A 16,869-nucleotide genomic window follows, 5' to 3' on the forward strand; every position below is an offset into this window, starting at 1 on the left:
ATTCCCCCCCCGGCCCCCCCCCCCATAATACAATCAGTTTAATGAAGTTAAGATTTATAACGGAATCTGAAATTACGTTACAATATTAGATTGTCTTTTGTGTTTGTCTTCTTTTAGACTCTCAAGCATGTAGAAAAGCCTGTTATTTTTCGGTCTGATCCTGGGGAAATGCCAGGCACCCTCCCAGCAGCACTGGGAGCCCTCGGCTCTCCCGGGAGGCCCATGTTGTTAAGGGCACTCAAAGAATCTACTGCTCAGTTCCATGGGGGAGGGTTTGATCTCTGTCCAGTTTCTTTTTCCTTTCATTTTCCTCTCTTCCCATTATCATCCCTTGTGTCTGAGGCTGCTTCCCAAGGGCCTTTCAGACATCTGCAGTCCAGTAGCAGGTTGCTTGCAGAGCTTGGAATCAGCAGCTGTAATGGGTATGGTAAGACATTTTGGATACGGTGTCTTGAAAATCTGGGTGTCTGGGTTTCTTTGCCCTTCTGGCTATTCTAGTGATGCAGCTCTTCACGTTGTTTATTTGTGTGCTCTCCTCTGCCCCATTTGAAACTTTTTTCCCACACTTCTAAATCCCATCAGTTGGGGGATTGGATTAGATGATCTTTTGAGGTCCCTTCCAATCCCTAACGTTCTGTGATTCTGTGATTCTGTTTGGTGCTGAATCTTTTCTCCCACCCCACCCTCGCTAGCTTTAAAGCTGTGTTTTAAGGTAGGGATGGAGGCTGTACTACTGAAACCCTCAGGTCCTCTTGGCTTTAAGCTTAATTTGCTCACCGTGTCCCTGAGCAAGGATGGGGCCAGGTAGGTGCGCATTAGGTACCTCTTGCGCCTCAGGTGATGTCTTCGTGTGCCACAGGTTGACAAACATGGGCGCAGAAGCTAAAAGGATGTGGCATGTGTGTCATGTGGCTGCAAGTCAACCTTGGCTGTCTGGTGCACAGGAAAGCCTGATTTACCAGAACAGCACTGCTGTGCAGCTGTACCTCTCTGCACAGGAGAGGACTAGGGGGGCTGGTGAACGTTTGAATAAGGACAATTTAAAATATATTCTATCTTATCTGTCGGAGAAGGTTCACTCCCCCCTCCCCTCCCCCATAATGCTGATGACCAAGTACATGGCAATTTTCTGTCCTTCCTACAGGCCCTGGAGTTAGGACCGTGTTCTAATACTGATTTTGTTAGGGGAGAGGAGGTGCAGGGGGCTGAGTGGTTTGCCTATTTTGTGTAAGAAATTCCTGAAAAAGCAGATCGCTGTGTCAGCCCGTGTTGTTCTGCTTTTCCACACAAAGCCTCTACCCCTTTCTTCACATTCCAGAGAACTGATCTCTGAGGCTTTTTGTTGACAGCTTTGCTGCTTCCTAGCCTCTATCAGTTATTTGTTTGTGGATGATACTTTGTTTATTTGTTTAGGGAGCTTGTTTTCTTTAGCTGCATGCACTCGCACTGGATCACACCTTACTCCACAGCTAGTGGGAGCTGAGTTTTGACTCGCTGTGTGTAGGTGGGTTAGAATCTGGCCCTTGTGTAATACATTGGGGATGGAGACTCTGCTTTCTGTCTCAAGCCTTGTAGCACCAGGGAGCTCTATTCATGGCTCAGGACTTGGCTTTGTTTCATATAGTACAAATCCACATGTGTAAAATAGAGAATGGATAGTATTTGCTGTGCCATATTTTGATTTATGCCAGATTTTGATAAGGTACAGTGTGATTACTATCTGGAATCTTCATGCCGCTGTTGAAATTTTGTCTAGAAATAGTTGGAGATGGGATCTTGCCTTCCAGTAGAGAGTATGTATGAGTATGCTGCTTCATTTTTCAAGAGAGGAAACTGGACAAGGCTGAGCTGTTAAGGATTTCTTCTCTGTTAGAAATGTTGAGAGGGACAGGCTAGCAGTATTAACTGTAATTAGGTGTGAACATGACTTCTTTTTGAGAAAGCAGAATGACAGTTTGAGTGTCAGACTGGGAAAATGGATTGCTGGTCCATGCACAAGAGGCAGAATTGCCTCTTGTTAAAATCCCACTATCTTCTGTAGGTTTGTGCTGGTGTACAGTTGTTCGAAGCAGGTAGGGCTGTACGCAAATAGCTCAGCTGAGCCTCAGCACATCCCCTGTGCCCATTTGATGTCATCTACCCAAATTCATCTGCAAGGGTACACAAGCAAGTCGTAGTGATGCTGGAATCTCTGAATCTGCTGGCACTAAGTGATGCCTTTGCTTGTCTCTGCTGATCTACATCACAAACTGAGATTCTGGCAACCATTTGGGCAAAAAAAATATACCCCACATAGGTGAGGTTTTGTGAGCAGTGTCTCCTCAGCGATGATTGGCTTTGCAGTACAACTGACAGGTTACCAGGCAAAATACAGAAACTGAGGGTGAACCCGGCAAATGGCATGAGAAGCATAAACCCCACTCCCTAGTGAGGAATGAAGTCTCCAGAAGCACTAGGGCTGATGAAGCAGTTTTCACAGAGAAAGCCGCTGTGTTCCCCTTTATCACCCTGTTTATTTTATAGCCCTCCAAGTGAGATGATCCTGCAGAGCTGCAGTTCCTGCTTTCCTTTGTGTACAAGTAATATAGCCATGCATAGGGAGATCTGTGTGGCAGGGAGTCTGTGCAGAGACCCATGATTCTGGGCTGAATTTATACTTTGATACCTTCAGTAAATGTAATTTGTGGTCTCTTTGGACTGTCCAAGTTGTGCAAAGAGGCCTTTGTGTAAACTAGAAGCAGGCCCAGTTGTTGATGTTATCTGCAACTTAGCTATAATTCAGTGCTGCAGCATATGTGTGCTGTGAATTGTCACTCTCTGGCTGAAGGCTCATGATCCCTTTGTCCTCTCAGATTCGGGAGAAGCCTCTTCAGGAGCACGCTGTTTTGCAGCAGAGGGACTGTTGGCGAGGGCTGCTGCTGTTCATGTTGCAGCACTCTACCCAGGTAGAGCTGTGCTGCAGCCACTGTGGCCTGATTTGCATCACTGATAGCTGTGCTGGCACAGTTACAAGAAACTTCAGATTTTGGTGTTTAGGGTCTTCAGAAACATGAAGATTGTTAGCCCCAGCTCCTAGAGAGATTTGGTGCCCTGGGATGGTAGGAAGGATATTTGGGCCAAACTTCATCATCTGTTTCTGGAATTCCCTCATTTTTCTCTTCCTGTTATATTTGGCGCACAGTCAGTTCCCTGGTTTAAGTAGTATACTTCTGTCAGGTGTTTGAGGGGTTTTTTTCCTATCTTGCATTTGTACCCTGTTTGCATTTTCTCTGTGTAATGCCTTATTCACAACACATGCAGGGATTTATCCTTCATGCTTTTGTTAAACCTGACCTGATCCTTTGCCTGACAGTGAATTAGTTGTCACCTGTAGTGTTGTTTCCATCTGCTCCTCTGTCTGTAGGTAAGACTGACTTTTTCCTTTCTTACTCCTGGTTGAGCTTTCAAATCCATTTTTCTTCTGACTTAAACAGACCAGTCCATGTCTTACTGCTTCCAGTTCCTGCTATTGATCATCTCTTGATCCCTCCTGACAAACTTCTGCCCAAATTGAAAGAAGGGCTTCTATTTGTTCTCGTCTTGAGAGTGTTGGCTCCTAGTTGCTACCCCCTTTGAACCAACAAAGATAGGATTTGTTGTTGTTCACTATTTTGGGCTCTCTTGATCAGAGGCTGTGGGTCTCTGGAGCTGTGCACTTGGCTGGCCTCTGCCTGGATCTCTTCTCTATGAGACACTGCCTTGTTGATCAGCTCAGAGGGAACAGGCCTGCTTTTTCCATCCTGCTGGATATATTCCCATGTCTCATTTCTGTGCTTTCTACTGCACTTCCATTCTCTGATATGAAGGTGATTTCACTTTAATTCTGTTGCTTTATGAATCCAGTTTGAAGTAGCGTAGATGATTTCCAACATTATCTTAATTACTTGTTTATAATTTGCTGCTTGCTCTGTGACAAGCAAGCATGTGGACTGAGAGCAATTGTTTTGCCTCAGTTTTGATTAAAGTTCCTCTGCATAAATAAGTTGATTATTTTCTGAATGCTTCTCATTTATCTCCTTCCATCTGTTACACCATCAAGAAGGGAGAAGTTATGGGAAAGCAGAGATCATGTTGGGGTTGCTGTTGAGACTGTTACTCCAGTCATCATTGTCCAGGTGCTTGGGCAGCCGTAAAGCAATGCATAGGCATGGTAAGGTAACATGGCACCAGTTCTGGTTTGCCTTTAACAGTCAGACTACAAACTGCAGCAGTTCATGAACTGTTTCACAAGTAGTTTGGCCATCTGGGAGCAGTGGGAGGTAGCCACCTTGCTGCCTTCATGTTAGTTGCTTCTGCTTGTAAGCCAGAACGGTAAGAACAGAAGAAGCTGGAGCTCTTCTGTTTTTCTTAACCGTCCTTTTTCAAGGATCTCCCAGATGCTAGATCATATGTCCCTGCTGACAGAATATAACCCCAGACATCAGGACATCTGAGTTCTCTTCCTGATATTGTTACAGTCTTTGTGCCTTAGTTTCCCTAATACAGTGTATACCTAACAGTGATGTTAATGTATTTTCAAGTATATTTCCCCTTTTTTCGTCTCCAGGCACAGTATTGCAGCAATATAGTTGTAACATGAGAGATAACTAACAAGTCTAAATAGAAGTGAAGAGAGTCTGGCCTGGCCCACAGCCATACAAATGCCATCAGTTTCTTTTCAGACAAAGCGCATTTCAGTCAGGTGGTGTTTACTCAAAAAGCCTCATTTTCCTCGGTGCATCTAAGGCAGTTTCTTTAGGTCAGAAAATGCACATTGCAGAGAAGTACACGTTCCCCAAACAGACTGCTGCTCTGCAGATGACATTGCTAAGGCTATTTCTGGATATGACCATCTTCCTCAAAAGGGTAATGTTATATGTGGGAAGAAGCATGGTATAGGGCAAAGGGCTGGCGTGCTGGGCCCTTGGATCGTTTCCTGAGTCTGCTGCTGAAATACTGCAAGATCTGGGCACGTCAGATGACCTACATGGGTCCTACCATCTGTACATTATATGGTTTCCACCATCTGTACGTTGGGGTAATGCGCACGCTTTTCTAATCCTGTTTTCAGGAAACAGAATCAGTATTTTGGAGCTTGTGGCTGTTTGAAAGAAGATGAGACTTGTTTTCTAGGTAGATTTGAAAATTGCTTCCTGTGTCTTTATTCTCTTTTTGTGAAACACCGCAATCTCTCTGCTGTGACTCACGGAGGCCACTAGAAGTCAGCAGGACAGGGACTGCACAGAGCCTCTGCATTGTCAGGCCTTACCCTGCTCTGTAATACTCTTGAATATTCAACAGAGAAAATTTCATTAGCAGAGATATTAAGGTGTTAGTCGGGGATGGATGAAGCCTGTGTCTCATTCTGTTTAAATAATTCATTTTGCTTCGAATGATCTGTTTATGATGATGGTGTAGGGAGGTTGTCCTTCCCAGGTAGCACTTGGGAGAGACCTGGGGGACAGCGCATGCCTGGCATTAGTGTGAGGAAGTGTCTGGACTTCGCTGTCTGCATTCTGTGCTATGCTCTTCTCTGTTCATGGGGAAGCTTGAAGGAGCTGTGGTAAGGCCACCTGATGTTTCTCCTCACCACGTCCTGAAAAACATGATTTTGTCAATGTATTTTAAAAAGGAAGAGTCAAGAATCTGCCTGCAAAAACCTCAGACTCCCTTGCATCGTGGATCATTGACAGGAAACTTGCCTCAATGGAGAATATACTTTTTCCTGACCTCTGAAAATGTACCTGAATTTGGCCAAGGTCTAAATAATTATAGGAGATGTTGGCTGCTGCATGTTCAAGGGAGGTGGGCTATGGTTTCTGTACTGAAATGGTTAAGATACCTCTCAAAATGAACACATATCAGCCCTTGTGTGATCTGTGTGCATGAGCCCCTTCTGATGTGGTTAACTGTGGGCTGGGAAGGGAAGGAGGTGGTTTCTGTAGCACCTTTGCTCACTTGTCACAGAAGTTAGAAGACAGACAAATGGAGCAGTGAAGAGCACATTGGAGAACTCGCTTTACTCCTGGCCCATGTCAGCAGCCTGCGTACATTCAGCAAGTCCCTTTCAGTCTAGCTTGTCATAGGAGACCCTCAAATAGTCTGTTCCTCATATTGTGATTTTTTTCCAAGGTACAAGCTTGGGATCTGAGCTGCGGAAGTGCTGATTAGGCACAGCCACAAGGGACGCCAGCAGGAGTTGTGCTTTGAACGTGTAAAGTGTCCCAGAAAACCAGGTCCTTGGAGGCTTTTCATAGAGGCACCCAGAGGGATGAGAAGCTGCAACTCTGGTTTCCCTGTTTCTTAGCTTCCAATTTGGAAAGCGAGGGTGCTCAACAATAAACGTGCTTGTGAACTGCCTCACCGCTGCCCTCAGTGAGCCTGTCAAAAAGCCTGTAAGGAAACCACCAGTTCTGTATTCAGAGCAGGGCTTGGCTTGAGGCCACGCATTGAACAATGAGGAGAAAACAAAATATTGAATAGCTGCTTGTTCAGCGAACCCAGTTCCTCTTGGCCATGCAGGGCCCTGTGTGAGGGAGTGTGTGAGATGGAGCAGTTTTCCCCTAGCACTTGGGGCTGGGACCAGCCTCTGCACATGGGGTCTCAGGTGGTGCAGGAGAAGGCGCACACCAGCACTGGCTCCCAGGAAGCCAGCTGGGGGCTTCTTTGCTGGTCCAAGTTTGCAGCAGTGAATGCAGAACATTCATGCTGTGCAGTGGCCTGGCTTGGAAAACTCTTCCCTTGCAGAGTGCCGCATTGTGCTGCTTATTGGGGTGCTGGTTTGGAGTAGCTCAGCTATGGTAGAGACTCGTGGTGCTCAGCAAGGAGGAGCTGTCTTCCTGCTCCTTCCTCCCTTGTGCTGAAAAAGCAGAACACATGCCAACATAACAGTGCTTTGTTTGAGACTGCGGCCGCAGCTCCTTCCCCACCTGAGGGGTTATGTCTGATGTGTCTGTCAGGTGGGTTTTATTGGTAAACCAGTACTACTTTGCTCTTGACTCCCATTTTAGATTCTTCTATGGTACCACATACAGTGGTGTCTGAGGGTAGGGCTGGCTCAGTTGACAGCCAGTGGGTGAGACACGAGGCCTGCTTTAAGTTTGGGTGGTTGTTGGTTGGGGTTTTTGTTGTTTGGCTGGGGTTTTTTTTCCACTTTCCCATTTGCAGCTCACAATGATTATGTCATTTTTTGTCTTTGACCCAAGAATCAGATGATCTTTGTTGGATGTCTGTCTGGGATGCCTGAGAACAGCAACCCACTGATGCAAGCCTTTTCCTGGGATTCAGGGAGCCCAAATTAAGTACCCTGCTCTGCCACAGGCTTCTTGGCTGACCTTGGGAAAATAATTTGGAATTTCTGTGTGTTGGTGATGTCTCCCCAGCATAAAAAGTGTTAGGGAAGAGTTAATTTCGAAAGTGTTGCAAGCAAAAATGATGATATAGGTGGCTTTGAAGACATTTACTTCTTTGAGGGATGTGTGCAGTGTATCTTTTAAAGTTGTTTTTGACTGAGTGTTGCAGAAGGCTTTCTGGATACTGTGTAGAAACCCAGGAGTAGGTGACTTTGTGCAATTGTGAACAGCAGGAAGGAGCTCTCTTCACCTTGTTGAGCTGAAAACAGACTGTGGGGCCATTTCTCCTTTTCCAAAGATGAATAAACACAAACAGATGCCAGTACGGCTGCGTCCCCTTCTCTGTTGGAGATGGAGAATGTGATCTTTGGAAAGGGTCTGGCTTGATCCTGGGAAAACAGCTTTGGTCAGAGCCTTGGGAGGAATCTGATACCGTGTCCATCTAAAAGCAACAGAAGAACTAGCCAGTTTGGGGCCGGGTTAATCTGGTGCATCTCCGTTGACGTCAGTGAGAAGGTGAAACAGTCTGTTCTGTCTCCTCACTTCAGCTCCTCATGGAGAAGCATTTATTCTGGACCTCAAGGCCAGACAGCATAGGGGGATCATGGGATAGTACTGACTAAGATAACTTTTGTCTCTAGTATTGCTTGGAAGGAAATGTTGTGTTAGATTTGCTGATAGACAAGACTGAGGTGAGACTTTTGTTGGACTTGCTCATAGTTGCAAAGGGCACAAGGATGACAGCAGAAGGAGTTACCTCTGCTCCAGCTATGCCATCTCCTGTTCAGCTGCATCCTGCTCCTCGCTGTAGGAGCTCTTGGCAATGTTGAATACCATAAGTTTCTGTGTTCCTTAGGCTCCCATGCAGCCCTCTAAGAGCCAGGCTCCTGAGCCTGCCAGAGGTGAGGTGGGTTCACACTTCCCTCAGAAACCCAGCCCTTGAGCATCTCCGTCTGGGCATGAAGAGTTGACTTTTGTGCGGCTGTTGTTTGTCTTACCATTGGGCTGAAAGCCTCACCCACTGCTACTGGTGGAGCTTCTCCCTTGTCTTCCCAGACCGTGGCTTGTGCAGTTGGTTTCATAGACTACTTGTGGTATTGATCCACTGCTACTTGAAACCCTGGCAAAACACTGGAGTTCTTCAGCCAGTAAATTTTGTGGATGCAGGTGGATTTAAAATTGAGAAAAGCTGTTGATCACCCCTCTTTTTGTTTGTTTCACTTTGTCATTTGGCTGTTTCCAATAGGAGTAATTTCTGAGGAAGAGCTTGCATATAAGAGGGAGCAGTAATGTAGCTGACTGGGTCCAGAAGAGTGGTTGATTTTGGCTTGGTGGATGGGAGAAGGCATTTCCTGTGGGAGAATTTGGTGGCCAAGTGAATGGGTGTCAACAGAGCCAGAAGGTGGGGAAGGTCTGTAAAATGAGGAAGAATGTAATTGTATGTGGTGTGATGATGCATAAGCAGCAGAGGTGGCTGAACCTAAGTGAAGTAAGGCAGAAAGTGGTTGGCCTGGTCTGTGGATGGATGTTCTCGCTGGTTTGCTAAACATGATTCATGTAACTGCCTTAGTTTGCACAAGCTGATGGAGTATTTCTTTCTTGAGTAATCGCTTGCTAAAGCAGAGTAGGGCGAGTGAATTTGGACGAGAAGCACTGGCTCTGTGTTGGCATTAAGGACAGGTGTTGGAAGAGGTGATTTTTATTCCCCTTACTCCCTTTACCTGGCAGTACATACTGCGAGCAGCGTCTCCTGAGCCACCAGTGTCTGTGTTGTGATGGAGATGGAGCCGTTGGAGTCCTGGGCCCCTCTGGAGCCAGGAGCTGGTGCCAGATACAGGCAGGAGTGTGACCAGGTACGAGGAGATGACAGAGTCATTTGGTCTAAATGCCATCTGTGTATGGCATAGGACAAGGACTCTTGATTGCTGTGTTTTCCCAGTAGAAAATAGTTACCTCACTAAGAAGTCAAAGCAAAATGCAGATATGCTGCAAATGCATTCATTGGGCTGTTTATCAATATTAAATGTGTAAACCAGAAAGGTCAGCTGTGTTTAATGTCATGTGGCAGCTTTGTGATTTTAATTACAGTAAAAAAAAAAAAAGGAATGACAAATGAATTCAGTGCTCTTTAGAGCTTGTTCCTCCCTGACGCAGTTTGTTTTGTTGGCTTACCTGTGCTCAGGGAAAGTTTGGCTGCCTTTACAATGGTAAGAGGGATTTTATTTAGATAAAGAAAATAGAATAAAGTAATAAATTATTTGCAGTGTCTCATTCACTGGGGGAATTCAGTGTAGCTTACTGTTGCAACACCTTGTTACAGTATTGGATGGCAAGGGTGCAGGCAGAATCACAGTAACTGATGCAAAAATGTTGTTGCATCTGGCCATAAATTAGAGTGACTGACAATTGCCGCTTCCCTGTTTCTTCCTATTTTGTATGCAGTTTCAGGCATCTGGGGTAAAGAGGGATAAACTTCAGTTTCCTTTTCCAGCTTTTTGTTGTTTAGAAACAATGGGGACTGCTCTGCTGTTTTCTGCTGTTTGCTTGGCTCCTTTATGTTAAGTTTCTAAAATTCATTCTTGATCTTTTCCCAAGCTTCATTTCAAAATGTTATCAGCAGGATCCTCCTTATATAACATTCCTTCAGTTTTTCAGCATAGTTATCGGTTTGGATGCTTTAAATTTATTGTTAAAGGTCTGACTGCTATAGAAACCTGACTTTTAAATGAGAACCCTGCAGATGGTTTGTGCTTGAGCTACTTTTAAATTGCAGCAGAGGTTTTGAGCAGCACCCATATGTGTGCTTGGGCTTTCGTTTTCCTCTCTGAACATGTCCATACCCGCATGGCTGTGGTTTCAGCTTTGCAGATGGGGGCAAGGTTCTGCTTGCCCCCATCCGCCTGACAGCAGGGATGTGAATTCCTCTGGTTTGTGGTCCATGCTCAACAGTGGTGTCCTTATTTCACTGGGTGACACAGGCTGTGACTATCGACAACAGCAACACAGCATCGCACTGAATGCACCAGCTCCTTGCTGCTGTGAGTGCTGAATCTAAAAAGTAACCCTGAAATGTTCCCCTGGTGCTGCAATAGTTTACAGCTGCGTTGTTCCTCCTGTACCTGTCAAAAAGCTGGTGATGGCTTACAAGGATGGAGCTTTGATATCAATCTGGTGATACTGTCAAGGTTCTCAGTTGATAACAGTAGCTCAGAGGTCCAGTTACATTTGTTTCTGTACCTATTTAAAAGATATTTTTTTTCTTAATGTAGTATCAGTAGAGTACTGTACTTTTTTCCACTTCACTGACAGCACTGTCCTTGTTTAACTCCAAATAAATCTTAGTAACATGTGCAGCCCAAAGATGAGGGGAGAAAATTAATCTCTAGATCAGGAGCTACAGAAAATGAAATGAATTATGAACAGAAGAGAGAGGTTTTTTTCTGTATCTGTTGTCCAAGCAAAGAAGCTGGCACAGAAAATAAGAGTTAGTGAATGGTGGTATTGGGGAGCAGTGCTGGAGCTTTCTCCCTAAATTTAGATGAAAAGAAAAATTAAAACTTTTCCAAGTGTCCCTGGTAAGACTAAGAAAAGCATAGGCAGGTAAGAGATTCATTCAGCATTGCTGAGATTCTTTCTCTTGCATTCAGCTTCAGTGGGAAAGTGTTGCAGGGGGAGTGGGTTGGGGTTTTGTTTTCCCCTTGCCACCGATATGGTTAAAAGTCGCAGCGTAAATCTCCTGACTTGGTGAAAAGCCTGTGACCCCTCTGAGTTGTCTTGTTCATCAGAAGGCAGATAGGTAATAAAGAGTCTCCTGTGTGAGAGGGGTAGGGAGAACCTGCTGTTTTAATTTTGTTCACAGCAGTGAGCCCAACTTCATTTTTTCAGTGCTGGCCTTGATAATTGGCTCAATATAATATAGGAATTCAAGCCATTGCATATCTCTGGCTTTATAACTGCTAATGTCACAGCCAAGAAGAGTGCAAAGTCTCCTGCAGGAACATACAGTAAATAGGAACAGGAAGCATGTTCCAAAGAACATACGGGCAGTGGTTTTAAAGTGCCTCAGCTCAGCCCTGGTGGGTTAATTTGCATCCAAGTTGCCTGGACAAATGGATTTTCCTGGTTTAGCCTCCGTGGGGGATGTGGGTTTGATTTGGGAGATTTTCTGGACTAAATATTATGTTCATGTATCTGGTTCCTGGGAACTAGACTTACAGGATCGTCTCTTTTTCGGAGGGAAGGATTTGCTTTGTGAGTTTCCTCCACTTTAGGAGTCTGGCTTTACCTTTAGAGTCTCCCATATCCTGTTGTGTAGGGTACCCTGCACAGACGTACAGTAAAGTGTTTTTTCCTTCGGCCACCTGCAGCGTTCAGCCCCAGCTAGCTGTGACTCGTTTACCTTGTTTTTCACAGAGGTCTGCTGTTTATTCCTCATCTTCAGCGAGGTTCTAACACCTGTTAAGCGCTCCTCCTCCCTTTTTTTGGAGAAGCATTTAATTATGACAGGGTTTCCCTTGGAGCACATCCTCCATTCAGTTCCCTAATTGTAGAATTCTCTGTGGGATTCTCCAGATGGGGGATAGAGGATAATCTTCTCAGAGCTCCGGAAGAAATGTGATGCCAAATTACAGAAAATAGATCCTTTTTATTAAGCTCTTGGGCTCCTTTTACTCTTATTTTAAGATGACCTTCTGTTAAAGAGAAACATTGGGTAAATGGCTATCCTTTTAAAATAATCCTCAACAACCTTACCTGGGTTACTAATAACATTGTTAGATTAGAAATCCTGAAAGGATTTAAGCTTTTTTTTAGCCACTTGTGCTGTCATTACGGAGACAAGGAGAATGAACTTGCCTGTTTCCCTTTAGTTTCTGGTTGGTCTCATTTTCACGCTGCGAGCTCCAAATGCGGGAGTGCTGTGCTTGGCGTGGTGGACAGGTATACAGACAGAGCCCCCTCCTTTGGTGAGTGGTCACGGTGCCGCTTCATGGGTCGCTTGCTTCACTGCAAGCTACTGCTGTGGCAGTGCTGTTCCAATCCCCGAGGGGTTTCTAGGCATCCTAAAAGTGCTGCTCAGTGCTGCTGATGTTTGCAGACATGGCAGTGCCAGGCCATCCCATTTCGTGCCCAAATGCTGGCCATATCTGGAGTTGTACTAAGTTTGCTAAATCTAGCATGTGACCACTGAAGGGCTCCAGGGATTGCCCTTAGAGAGCCAGTGCTGCTGGAAGATCCGCAAGCATTTGGTGTGCATAAATTAATGCTCCGTGAGCTCCTATGTTAGCAGATGATAGCAGTGCTAGCAGCGCTTTTACAGGGTGAATGGATAAACTAAAGCACAAGGAAATGTAGTGACAGTCGTGTACTGAGTCGGTGGCAGAGCCAGAATTGGTCTGGAAATGGCTGACTCTGGTCCCCTGTTACAACCATTGCCTCTCTTTGGGATTTTGTGTGCATTTAAGTCTCTAGGGAACATTTTCCGGTAAGAGTACCAGCTTTGCACATACCAAGTAAAATCTGGAGGGGAGGAATCTCTTGTTGGCAGAGAGGCTGAGGTTATAGCTGTAGATTTTAATGTATGCAGTTGTTTGGCTTTATGCAGCGAGATGTGGCTGGGGATGTGTACAGCTTGCAGCAATTGAACTTTGGTGCTGAGAGGTCAAAGGTGGCTAATCCAAATTTTTGTTTATCTTCCAGGTCTACGCACAACGAACTAGAAAAGAACCGGTAAGTAGCTAATGAGCTGAATTCTAAGAAATGCAAGCCTGGTGAGTGTAATGTGCTTTAACCTTACACATGCAGGTGCCATTTGATCAGCTTAGGCAGCTGTGAATGACCACACTGCATCACGTAGTTTTAAAAGTCAGGGCTGGGGGGGAACACAAAAAGATCTGTAAAAGATGCCTTGTTTTTGGTTGTTTTTTTTTTTCTCTCTCTGAAAAGGCAAGAAGTGACCCAGTTTTGTGACTAATCTGTATGCAGAGTAAATACTGTTCTTCTCCTGACACAGTGAAATCTGATTGGGGCACTTTCCATACATGAGGTTGCTACGGGATCAGGTTTCTTGGGCCCTCGGTAATACGTGTTACCATGAACCGAAGGGCAGAGCCCTATGCTCTGCACCCTCTCCCTCCCACCCCTTCGCTGGGCTCTGATAATCTCTGTGGTGCAGAAGAAAATACCATTGTGCAGAGGCTTGGAGCTGTGGCTACCAACACGCCTGCAGAGACTCTCTCTTCTAACCTGTTTTAGGATTGCGTGTGTTTATCCTTGAATTTGAAGTTTTAGCAAGCCTTGCAGTTTTGTTACTTGGCTAGCTCTGCTATATGACTCAACCCTTTTGTAACAGGAGTTAAAGTAAGATAAATACCACTGAGACAAGGGGAGCTAGTTCACACACAGATCAGATTATCGCCTTCCATTCAGGATGCTATAGTTAACGTTGTGTCAGGGTTTCCATTATAAACTTATCTTGGCTCTTCTGTGGGATTTTAGGGGGGCTGTGAGGGGGTGTCTGTGTTTTTTGTGGCTGCTGGAACAAAGGCAGTGCTCTGGCCAGCTGCTCCTATGAAGAAACCCCCAGGGTGGGAAAGCTGAATCTAAATAGGTTGATTGCCTCCTCTTTCCTCTTAGCAGCCATCATTTAGCAAGGGATGGGAGCCCTACAAGGATGCCCAAAGATACACAGAGGCTCCAGCCAAGTGTGTATTTCCATTCGGACAAGATCTTCCCATGTAGCTTCAAGGGAATCAAAGCTGAGTCCCACATGCATCATATTGCCCCCAGTTTCCCACACATCTGCCTCCCCCAGCAGCAGTGCTGGGAAGCACCTTGGCCTTTGCACGATGCGTGTGTTTTCTTCCAGGCTGTGCTTCTACCTCTTGGTATCTTTGAGTGTCTATGGAGTTGTCACGGTCCTGTTTTTCTGGAGCGTTGCAGGGAGGTTTTTTAATTGGGTTGTGTTGCTCTCCTGTCCCCCTTGTTCCCCGAGTCTCAACCTTTGTAGTCTCAGGTTGAGCTGTGTGGTCAAGTGGTGGGTCCTGGGTTTTCCAGTGCCCTCTGCAGTTTTATTTACCAGTGAGGGAAATAAAATGCAGTGCTTGGTCTGACCCAGAACGAAGGGTACTTTATTCTCCATGACAACAGCAAACCATCGCTAATTTTCAAATTGAGCTTATTTGCATATCTAATTGTTACTGCAAATGCTGCTTGCCCTCAGTACAGCTTTAGAGCAGGCTTGTGGGTCAGGCAGTGAAGCTTCAGACTCTGTGTGGGTGAGATCTCAGCAGCTAGCAGTTCATACTTACTGTCCAGCTGAGAACTGGCAAGTATTGATGGGTTTAGGATGTGCCCAATACCACCTGTCTGTGCGGGTTGAGGAAGTTTCTGCCTTGATTCCCTGTCTTTAACTGAGGACAGTGATACTACCTGAGATGGGGGTATCAGGATTGACAACTGTCCAGCATTTTGTTATATATGTTACTGACAAGAGGAATGTTAGTACCTGTGCTTCCCCTTGTGCCACCTTTTTCTGAATATTGACAAGCTGTTTCCTTGCTACAGGGTTTGTCTTCCCATTCCCAGTCGGTGAGATATCTTTCTTCCTCTCCTTCTGTCTCAGTTACACTCCCTAGTCCCTGCCTGTTCCAGGTTGAAGACTCCTAACCGTCAGCCTTCTCAGCAAGGTCTTTCCTCCAGGGCTTCCCATTCCAAGGCACTGTATTGCAGGTCCGTGTCTCAGACGTGGTTTTATACACCCTTGGTTTTCATCCTTCTGGGAAGGGCACACATTTGATCACATTGGGTGGTCTGTACAGGCAAACTCCTATGCCCGGCATCTTTGGTCAGATCAGCTGCTTCTGGTTCGGGATTTTCTGTCCCTTAATGCAGATGCTATGGCCTGATCAGCCACACACACCTGCAAACCCCGCTAGACCCTGCAGTGACTGTGCTGGGTTTGCGGTGTTTGCTACCAATGATTTGGACAGTGAGCTTCCTAGCATTTATTCTCAAACTCCATGGCAGTGTTTTCTAAGTGAAGGGAATAGCTTCCCAGTTAGATTTTTACCATGTTTTATTTGCTGTGTTGTTAAGTTTGTCAGTGTCTCCAGACTTAACTGTAGCAAAGATAAAAGGCCTGATACTAATGGCTTTGTGGCTGGCAGGTGCTCATTTTCCCTATTATTTGCGATTATTCCTTTTGAATCTCACTGTTATCTCCATTATTGACACACACTATAATTTTCAAAATTGTCCACTATTAGATCTCTGACTCTGGTTTTTCCCCTCTTGTCTGCAAACAGCAGCCTTCTTATGTTCAGTTAAATTTTGTTTTAACCCATTCAACAATTACACAGTTTCTTTCAAGCAGTAGCCAGAGAATACTAGAAAAACAAAATGCTCTCCTGCTTTTTGAATATAAGATTTAACTCGGACTCAATATTGTAGAGCAGGTGATGTTTCAGGATGTATCAGGATTAAAAATCTTGTACGTCTTTGATGTCTAAAAGTAACTAAAATATATTAAAAAAATAAAGCGATGTTTTAAGCTCCACTCATTTTCTTAATTTTGAAATATTTCATGAACACTCCGGTGATTCTACTAAGGAACTATTTGATTTGGTACCAAATATTAACTGTAATATTTAAGTGACTTCTCTTTCTTCTTTGATTTGGTTTTTTATTTGAAGAGATTGCAGTGACATTTATATAAGGGGCTTTGTTTGATATATAAAAGATTAAAGTTAATTTATAGTTATTATCTGTCATTAATCCTCATGTTGGAAAATTGTTTGTGTTTTTGATTTAATGGGTATGTGTTTCAGTTTATCTCTGCCCAGGATGAGTCATAGCTTGCATTTAAACAAGAAACCAGTATTCTGCTTCTCATCTGCTGCGAGGCATAACTAAAACAATACATTTTAGTCCTTTAACACGCCTACCAAAGAACCGATTTGGAATCAACACCCCATCATTTTCCTGAAGAAAACACAATAAAGCAGATGACTAAAAGATGGACTTTGGCAGTGTAATATTTTCTCAAAGAAGGATAATAAATACAATTCAAGGTCGAGTTAAATGGTGTGTGTTACACAGCCAGCAGAATTAGCTGTTGTCTGAACACTGTAGACACACGCCAGTTTTAGAAGGATGTGGTCAGTGCGGTATGAGGAGAAGGTGCATGGCACTGAGGTGACTTCGCTGCTGCTCTGTGAAGTGGCAGTTCTGGTAGACCAACGTGGTGCTGGTGTCTGTCCAAAAAGTTACGTCTCCTGATAGAACAAGAACGATGTTTGTAAAGCTGTTGATCAGATTAAAAAAAGTTTTTCTGTATATCCTAGATTGACCTATTTGGTTTTGGTGATGATTGCATTGTAATACAGCAGAAGGAAGGAAAACAAAGCTGAGTAATGGGGTAAAGAATGAGTTATTAAAGCACTTTTTTCTTATGGTAACAACAGTTTAGTTCAAACAAAAGGTAGATCTGAGGAGGGAAAGA

At 44.6% G+C, this 16,869-nt stretch overlaps 1 protein-coding gene across 1 annotated transcript in view; it reads left to right on the forward strand.

Annotated features, from left to right (window-relative positions):
• The window catches only part of MXI1 (MAX interactor 1, dimerization protein), a gene marked incomplete at its 5' end in the record, with an annotated part of 45,800 nt that overhangs the window by 3,560 nt on the left and 25,371 nt on the right, over positions 1-16,869 (forward strand). The window contains one exon of the mRNA XM_010187838.1: positions 13,068-13,097. Coding sequence (XP_010186140.1) covers positions 13,068-13,097 — 30 coding nt within the window. The remainder of the gene's footprint in view (positions 1-13,067; positions 13,098-16,869) is intronic.

Source organism: Mesitornis unicolor, unplaced genomic scaffold, assembly GCF_000695765.1.
Source record: "Mesitornis unicolor isolate BGI_N332 unplaced genomic scaffold, ASM69576v1 scaffold45600, whole genome shotgun sequence".
In the NCBI taxonomy this organism is placed as follows: domain Eukaryota; kingdom Metazoa; phylum Chordata; class Aves; order Mesitornithiformes; family Mesitornithidae; genus Mesitornis; species Mesitornis unicolor.